This window comes from Colobus angolensis, unplaced genomic scaffold (genome assembly GCF_000951035.1).
Source record: "Colobus angolensis palliatus isolate OR3802 unplaced genomic scaffold, Cang.pa_1.0 Scaffold205, whole genome shotgun sequence".
Lineage (NCBI taxonomy): Eukaryota > Metazoa > Chordata > Mammalia > Primates > Cercopithecidae > Colobus > Colobus angolensis.
In genome coordinates, this window is record NW_012115211.1 from 2428889 (window position 1) to 2438622 (window position 9734).

General features: G+C 40.5%; 1 protein-coding gene across 1 annotated transcript in view; it reads left to right on the plus strand.

Annotated features, from left to right (window-relative positions):
• C2CD3 (C2 calcium-dependent domain containing 3) overlaps positions 1–9734 on the plus strand; it is a 166750-nt gene that overhangs the window by 107115 nt on the left and 49901 nt on the right. Inside the window, exons 23-24 of the mRNA XM_011942052.1 lie at positions 3003–3605; positions 7193–7540. Of these exons, the coding sequence (XP_011797442.1) occupies positions 3003–3605; positions 7193–7540 (951 nt within the window). The remainder of the gene's footprint in view (positions 1–3002; positions 3606–7192; positions 7541–9734) is intronic.

Here is a 9734-nt window from a genome sequence, read left to right on the forward strand (position 1 = left end):
AAGCTCAAGACATTATGCTATCATCCTTCCCTAAGAAAGATGATGATGATGATGAAGAATATGGCAATATCCATTATATTATGTAGCACTTTGTAAAATATTTTCTCAGATCTTGTTTGAGCTTCACAGTAACCCTGACAAGTAAGGATATAGGATCTTATTATTTTCATTTGTCAGATGAGAAAACTTAGAGAGATTAAGTGGTTTGCCAAAACTATATACCTAGTGAGTGGCAGGACCTGAGATGAAATCCAGATTCACTCATTATTTTTCCCTATTTTTTCTCTCACTGAAGAAGGAATAAGGATATGGGATAAATGCCCCACAAAGTAGACACAACCACCAAGGCAGTCTGGAAATACTGATCCCATCCTACTTACTAGTAACTGGGTGACCTTGACCAAGTGATTTGACCTCTCTGAGCCCCCATTTTCTTATCTTGTGGGATGGATACAGTTAATCCTGATAAGTCTACAAGGTAGGAACTCATTAAATTGGTTATATAAAGTACCTGACACATAGTAGGTGTGCAATAAGTGTAGGTTTTCCTTCTGTTGTCCATCTTCCTGCCTAGGATTGTGTAATCTAGTTTGCAGAATTCTGTCACACATCTCCCAATTTTTTCGTGAGTTAATATTTGAGCACTACCCTAATAAACAGGTACTGTGTATGTGCCTGCCAGACAGAAGTCTGCACAAGTTGCAGACTTGTGCAAACTTGGGATTCAAGTTTGCATTCAACAGAATGGGATTCAAAACTCCCTTCTGTTACTTACTGTTTGTGATCTAAACAAAGTTACTTCATCTCTCAGATCCATAGTTTCGTCATCTGTAGATATGGAAATAGTAATATCTATTTCACAAGATTATTAAAGCATTTAATGAAATCTTACATGTGAAAAATCTTGGCACAGGGCTGGGCACATAGGACACCTCAATTTCCTTCCTTCTACAACTTAGCTACAGTTTGGGAGAGAACGAGCACCATCTGGGAAATCACATCTCTGTGAATTAAAATTAACCCCTTGGATATATACCTTTTAGATAATTAAGGATATATCATTTGTCTTTGTATTCAGCGTATTCTAAAGTGAGCACTCTATTTTGTTTTTCCCTACCTGTACCCTCAATTACAGAATCGCAGAGCTAAAGTAACCATCTAATAATCTATGCAGTTCTTAAACACTGAAATGGCATGAAATTTTGTGTCTACATGTATTTGTTTATTTTGGGGGGCATAATAGCTTTCATTTGAGCCAAAAGGGTCTGTGACCAAAAAAATGTTAAGAACCATTAAGCTGTGGGGAAACATAATCATAGAACCAAAGCCCTAGGCTCTTAGGCTATCAAGCTGAAAAAGAGCCTTAGAGATCAAAATTTTCAGCCTCCTCATTTCACAGAGAAAAACTAAGAAGGCCCAGAAAAGTCAAATACCTGTGCAAAAGTCATAAAACCTTAAGTAATCTTCAGCAAATTAATCTCAATCAGCCTAAATCTTCTCATTTGTAAAATACACTTAGTAAAACATTTCTCAGAAAATTGCTGTGAATATTATCATTCCGCAATCTGTTTTATATAATGCCAAAATCCGAAAGACCCTGAAAATAGAAGTTTTTTAACTCACTGAGGAGCCAAATCTGACCTCAGCTGATATGAGACTTAGGCAACTGCCTATTTATGTAAGCTTTTATTAAAACACACTGTGCCCGTTAATTTACAAATTGTCTGTGGCCACTTTATTGCCACAGTAGCCCAGCTAAGTGATTGCGGCAGAGACCATATGGCCCAAAAAGCCTAAAGTATTTACTATCTGTGGGCCCTGATATATAATATTATATAATATTCAGTTTATGTACTCTATTACCTTTCTAAAACCTGAAAAATTCTAAATTCAGAAATAAATCTGGCCTTAAAGGTTTCAGATAAGATAGTGTGAACCTATACTAGGTGCAATGTAGACTTTAGAGCCAGCTAGACCTGGAGTCAAATTCTAGCTCTCTTACTTGGTAGCAGTAATAAGTTGGACAGGTCTCTGAGCTTCCACTTTCTCACCTGTAAAATAAGGATTATTATCCCATTTAGTCCTCAGAACTTCTCAGGGTTATCAGAGAAATTAAATGAAATAATATCTGTAAAGGGCTAGCAGAATTTCTGACACATACTAGATGTTTATTAAAGAATAGTTTTTGGCCAGGTGCAGTGGCTCACTCCTGTAATCCCAAAACCTTGGGAAACCAAGGTGCAAGTATCACTTGAGGCCGTGAGTTCAAGACCAGCCTGGGTATCACAATACAACCCTATCTCTACAAAAAAAAAAAAAAAACAAGCACAAACCTTTTTTTGGAAAATGGCCAGGCGTGGTAGCACACACATCTAGTCCTATGTTCTCGGGAGGCTGAGGCAGGAGAATGACTTGAGCCCAGGAGTTCAAAGTTACAGGTAATACTGCTCTCCAGCCTGGGCGATGGAGAAAGATTTTGAAATCTAGCACCTGGTCCTTGGTATGTGTTCTCTAAATGCCGATTCCCTTAGTAGAAGACTTGGATCTAGACCCCAGATCTCTTTTGACCCCTGCCTTTTCTGTTGTACTCATAGTACTATAAACATTTCACACTTTTAAAGCACTTCTCTCTCAAAGCTCTTTCTAAACCATTATCTCACTGAATAATCATAACAACTTTGGGAGACAGCACTAGCATCAGTTTTCCCATTTGTGAGCTAAGGAAACCAAATCTGAGAGAAATTAATGGCTTGTTCATAATAAACCACTAGATCTAGCCATAGCCAAAGAGAACTCGTATCTTCCAACTCCTAGCCTTTGTTCTTCCCATCTAATCTCATTACCTCTCAGTGGTCAGATGAACACAAACTCTGACTCACTGGGGTATGTTTTCTGTTCTGTCTTGAGCCAGGGTGATGGGATACTATGGGGTGGAGAGTGACTAACTTGTTTTTTGTTTACTTTTAAGACTATAATTGAGAATCTTTCTTTTCTCCCATAAGGGATCACAGGATGGTATCCTATCATTTTACCAGAAGATGGGGGCCTACCTCATGGCTTGGAGCTCATGCAGAAGATCGTGGGTGGTCTGGAGCTTTCAGTTTCCTTCACACATCGTGGAGATAGACAGCGGGTCTTGGAAGCTGCTGGGCTATTGGGCTGGAGCTTTGAGAACAGCCTGAAAGATTTTGTCAGAATGGATGAAGGGGAGCCAGCCACTGTCACCATCTCCACCCCAAGGCTGTGGCTGCCCATCCATTGCGTGCTGCTTGCTGGCCACAACCATATTCATAAGAATACTTATTGCTACCTTCGCTACAAGTTCTATGATCATGAAGCCTTTTGGACCCCTCTCAAGAAACCCAAGGAATCTGTAAACAGAAAGCAGATTATCGTCACTTTCAAGGCGTCCAAAAGAGCAGAAGTCACCAGGGGCCCATCACTGCTTTGGTACTTCAGGGAGGAGAGGCTAGAGATCCAAGTGTGGCAAGCTTATGGCAATGATAGTGTGGAGAGACCCCATCAGACAGACAGCTGGATTGGCTCAGCCTATGTGGACCTGGCCAGACTTGGGGAGAGGTCAGCGAGGACACTAACTGTCAGTGGTAAGTGAGGAGCCCAATTCAACTCTTGTAGTTTGAGCACCTGCTGTGTGTCAAACACTATGCGTGACACTCTGTCAGAGATTACTTTACTTGACCCTCCCGGCAATCCTGTGAGATAGCTATTATACCCATTTTATATTCATTAAAAAGAAGGCTGAGAGAGATTGAGTTACCTGCCCAGGGTCACAGACTAGTAAGTTTTCCTTCCATTATTGCACGCGGAAAGATTAATAATAATTTAGTAGTGCTTCTAAGGAGGTTATATATGTGTGTGTGTGTGTGTGTGTGTGTGTATATGTGTGTGTGTGTATATACTATATATACGTATACATTATATATATACATATATATAAAATATATATGCATATATATAAAATATTATATATATATATATGTTCTGGAGTACATGTGCAGAACGTGCAGTTTTGTTACATAGTTATACACATGCCATGGTGGTTTGCTGCACCAATCAACCCGTCACCTACATTAGGTATTTCTCCTAATGCTATCCCTCCCCTAGCCCCCCACTCCCAACAGGCCCTGGTGTGTGATGTTCCCCTCCGTGTGTCCATGTGTTCTCATTGTTCACCTCCCACTTATAAGTGAGAACATGCAGTGTTTGGTTTTCTGTTATTGTTTGCTGAGAATGATGGTTTCCAGCTTCATCCCTGTCCCTGCAAAGGACATGAACTCATCCCTAAAGAGATTGTTTTTAAAGTTCCACTGCCTGCTTAAGAAAGGGTGTTAGCTAATTCTAATACTGTGGTGGGGTCAACATAGGTCGAAGAATTGGCTATGAACTTCGTAGCATTAGGGTGCATCCAAACTCATCAGATGTTTGCGTTTAACATAGTGCTTAGAGCATTGTTAACACTTATGAAATAATGAATGAATTTAGGGAACTACTTGTAACCACATATATAAGAGCCTATCTGATCATCTAGAATGCTAGTTTATTAATTATATTGAAAAGCATACCTACTGAGGGGACCAGAATATTCTTCCTCTCTGGTCACCACATCTTGGAACCATAAAGAAAATCTATATGGTAATAAACTAGTTGACAGAGCAGAAAAGAAAAGGGTAACATTTTGCAAGTGGCATTTTTGTGCTGGGTGCTTTTCTTTCTAACATTTGCTTGGTACTTGATACATATGCTTGGACCTGGGAATTCAAAGATGAGTAAGAACTAGTTCCTGAACTTAAAGAGTTTACAGTCTAATAGGAGAATACAATAGTAAGTAAATAATTACAGTGAGGCATGAGAACTATGAAAAAGGTATTCTTGGTGCTATGGGAATGCAGGGATGCAACATCTCTAAGGATAGCATCTCAGTGAAAGTGATACTTGACCTGAGTTTCAAAGGATGTAGGTATAAGTCAAGGAAAGGGGGAAAGAAAGGTGTTCTAAAAAAGGGAACAGCATGGGTGAAAGTACAGGAGAATGAAACAGTTTGATAGATTTTGGGGACTATAGTAATTTCGGACAGCTGCATCTTAGGATACATAGATTTGGAAGTGATTAGAGATGAAGCTAGGGAGGTAGGCAGGAGTACTGTGTTGAAAGCCTTCTCTTCTCAGCTGAAGTTTGGACTTTTTCCTGAGAGTTATGGAAAATTAGTACAGTGGTTTCTGAATACAAGAGGAGTGTATCACTTTGCATTTAGAAAAATAAAGCTAGTGACTGTAGTTAAGATGAATTAGATAGAGGTAGCCAGAGTAGATTCTTTACAAATATGATCTTTATTCAGCTTAATATTGCTGTCCAGTTAGTTGTTATTTCCCCGACTCTACAGTCGAAGAAACTGAGTCATGACCCTTTGTTAGCCCTATTAGCCCTGTGTTCAGACCCTTTTGTTGAGTGGGTGGCCCAGGCTAGAGGAGAACTGAGTGTATCTAGGTGATCATCCCAAATTCTCTGGTTCTTTCTGGACCTAACAGGTGTAAATCTGGCTCTGTTGAGCACATCAAATGCCATGTGCTCTGTTTTATCTGGGCAGGCCTAGAGTCCCTTCAAAGGGACTACAGAAAATGTCCTTGAAGTGAACCAAGTTCACTTGAACTAAAGTTTATAAAGACATGCTTTTAGCTTCATTCTGCGGAAGAAAGTAGGTTTAGGACACTGAATATAGATCTAAGTATAGGAATTCAGACACAAATACCTCTTTTTATTGAGTGCTACCAAAGGTAATATTTAGCTTTTCAGGTCATCCATTTCCCTCATAATTCTCCATATCCCTCTTGTCTGAGCTTTTTATTCTCTTGTGCACGGGTCTTATACAAGGCATGTCATTTGATGTGTTTGTTGAATGAGTCAAACCATCCATCCAACCTTACTTCCATGTTTTGTTGATTTTCCTGAGGATAAGGATTTAACTGTGTTGCTTTTGGGTGTCTTCTCGCCTGTAATGACCTGCCCTTATTTTCCTTTGATAATCATAATAATTTACACATTGCTTTGAGAAGAAAACTGGTTATCTAAAACAGGAAAGGTTTCATATTATTGCCATGTATGAATCAGTTAACTCCATTTTCCTGAATTGAAATTAGTCTAATGAAGCAAACTTTGAGATTCAGAAGGAACTATTAGTACCTTCTGTTTTATAAATCTCATTTTAATATTCAGCAAGTTAGTAAAATTCAAATCTCTGGGCTTAAATGTGCCACTTACTGGAAGAGTGATGTTGGCAGTTTATTTAACTCCTCTGAGATTCTGGCATATGAAAAATACCCAACAAATATTAACTTCCTTATACTTCTTTCTGGTCTCCTGCTTACCTCCTACCTCCCCTCCACCCCCAAAAATATTGCCAGAACCCTAGTGAAACATAGCTAAATTGAGTGTCAAGACAGCTTCCCAATAGGGAGAAGGTCTAAAAACAGGAGCCCATGAGACACAAGGAAGAGAAAATAGGCCACTCTTGATTTCATCAAATCTCAGACTTCTTGAAGTCTTATTGCCTCTCAGCGCATGAATCCCTTCCACAACAGCTCTGCCTGGTAGTCATTTGGCTTTGACTTTAAATCAGAGATCTTACTACTTTCATTACTTGGTTTTTTTGTTTGTTTGTTTGTTTGTTTGTTTTATTTTGGTTTGTTTTTTGAGACAGAGTCTTGCTCTGTCACCCAGTCTAGAGTGCAGTGGCACAATCATGGCTCACTGCATCCTCAACCTCTTGGGCTCAAGTGATCCTCCCACCTCAGCCTCCTAAGTAGCTGGGACTGCAGACACACACCACCATGCTCAGCTAATTTTTGTGTTTTTTGTAGAGATAGGGTTTTACTATGTTGCCCAGACTCTTGAACTCCTGGACTCAAGCAGTTCGCCCACTTCAGTCTCCGAAAGTGCCAGGATTACAGGTGTCAGCCACCACACTCAGCCTACTTTTCATTATTGAAGATAGTTAGGGCAGGGTAAAAGTTTTCATGTTTTCTACCAGCTTCATAGTTTCTTTTGCAAATTGATGTATTGGGGTTTGTAGACCTTTCAAAGGAGAAAGGACCACAGCACCCTCAGTGAGTATTTCCTCCAAGCTTGGTTCTTGGTTCCTGCTTGACGAGCCTTATTCTTCTGCATCCTCTTTTAGGTGTGTATCCTCTGTTTGGACGAAATGCTTCCAACCTCTCAGGAGCTGCCTTGCGAGTTCATGTGGTTCTTTCTTCTCTTTCCTCACATCTTGAGCCCACTCATGAGCTGGACTCCATGGACTGCAGCAGCCACAGTGAGTCTGAGCAACTCCCCAGAAGAAATGATGAGGTCCAACTCTCTCCACTGGAAGAAGTCTCCTGCCACCAGAAGTCTCCTGCCTCCACTCAGGTCCCCTGCAGCAGCACCACAGCTGAAGTCTGCCTGACCCAGGAGGGCCCTGCTGAGTTGGATGGAACATTTGCAGTCAGTATCCTAGTAGAAAGAGCAATGCACTTGAGCTTGAAAGGTATGCTCTCCTCACCTATCCAGGAGCATATATCTAACTCTTCAGGGTGTGCTCCTTTCTTCACAAGTCTTTCAAATCATGGCAGGATCTGTTAATTATCTTAACTGATAAATATGTTTTTCTCAATCCTAAAGGTTTAAGCAACATGAAAGCTTTTCTGAACTTGTTGCATATCGTAAATTCCCCAGTCCAGCCACCTGAGTATCAACCTAGATAGATACTTCTCTTTTCCTTATCCACCGTCAGATCATCAGACCCCTAACTTGTTCTCTCTTAAATTTCTCACAGAGTTCTTTCTGTTTAGCCAGGTCAAGGCAAGCATATGGTAGACATCTGACTTTCAGATGTCACTGTTGTATCCTGACTTCCACCCTGCAATGATAAGCCCATGTAGTCCTTCCTCCCACAACATTTATGTGTCAGTCAGGCACTGTGCTGAGTATAGAGTATAGACCTATAGTATAGAGACCTGCCCATCGTCTCTTTGAGTACAGACCTGCCCATCTGGCTCTGCAGAGCACATTAACTATGTAACTTCAGGTCATTTTACCTAGAGGCTAAGTAACAAGTGATTTACAGGTCTGCAACTCTTGCCAGAAATGTGAGAGATGTTACGTCTCATATTCATAAAACAGGAGGACATTATGTTTGCTTTGCTGCATCATGAAGATCACAGTGCTGGGATAAACAAACAACACACAGTCCCTGTCCCCAAGGAACAGACAGCCTAATGGAGAGATATATTAACATTTTTAGTACAGAGGAATAAACAGTATGAAAGAGGAAAGCTGTGGGAGGGTGGATGTGGTGGTACAGGAAAACTTTGAGAACACAGGGAGTTTTTTTGCTAATGGAGTGGTCAGGCCTCAAAGTATTGGTGTCACTTTAGTCTACTCTTGAAGGAAGAGGAGCAAGTTTGCTGAATGAAAGAGGAAAAAGACATTCTAATGAGAAGAAATAGCATGGTCAAAAGCTTGGTACTATAAGAGAATGGGACATTGGCCAAAAAAAGGTCATTAAATGTGAGTAAAAAGTAGTGAGAAATGGGGCTGGAAAGACTAATTAGGCTACATGGGCAGCATTTTGTATGCTACATGACTGATACTGCAGGTAAGATGAAACCAACAAAGCCTTAATCTGTGGAGAGACAAGGTCATATTTGTTGACCAGACATGAACTCTTGGTGGCAATATGAAAAAGATACTGGATAATACTGAAAGCAGCAGTCACTGAGAGGGCCGTCACATTAGTTCAAGTTCTGAAGCCTAAAGAAGCAAGGTGGCAGCAAGAATGGAGAAGAGGCGACAGAAACGTTCTCGTAGGAGACCATGATTCTACAATCTGTACTTCTGACTTTCCTCTTGCCTTAACAGTGTTCTCAGAGTGTCTGTCCCTTTTGTGCCTTGGAAGCTCTTTCTTAAGGAAAGAAATGAGTGGTTCCTTCATGCAAACCTTTATGCAGAGGATTAACAAACAGCCCCGAAGTCAGAGCTTTGCCTTCAGCAAAGCTTAATTCTGAAGCAGCTCTGAAATGGTCTGTGGTCACCACTGTAGTCCTGGTTCTGAAAATAAAAGAACTTCTTGGATACTTTTGTTAGAAAAAGCTCTGAGGAACCTTCTGTTAAGATCAGCTTCAATACTCTGAAGATTTGTACACGTACGTTAGACAAAACAGGTGTTTCTAGCCCTGTTTTACAAACGAGACAAGTAAGGAACAGAGAGGTAAAATAATTTGAAGTAGCATAAGTTATACTGAGTAAAAAATAAAATCAGATTCAATATTATCAACTTTTAGAGGCATTCTTTAGCCCATCCAGGCAGAGTTCAGGGCCCCTCTGGGTCCCATGTGTTTTTAGCATAGTCTTTATCTTCTTGGGTTGTAATAATCTGTCTGTGCCTGTCTCCCGCAGATCAAGAATTCTTAAATGGCATAACTGGTTCACCTCAAGTCTTCTTAACTGTTTTCAATGTGCATCCCAACCCTGTTGGGGGGGTATAGCAGCCTTCTTTTGGGCTGCTTCCAAAAGTATTTCAGAACTTGACCTTTTTCAGAATGTAAACAGGCCCAGATGAATTTCCACCTACAAGAGGAGAGCCAGAGAAACCTGATACACCTGCTCTCCCAAGCTGATTTCTTTTTCACCCACCTATTTGGCTAAAAGGAATGTGTCTGTTCAAGACTAAATAAGGAACT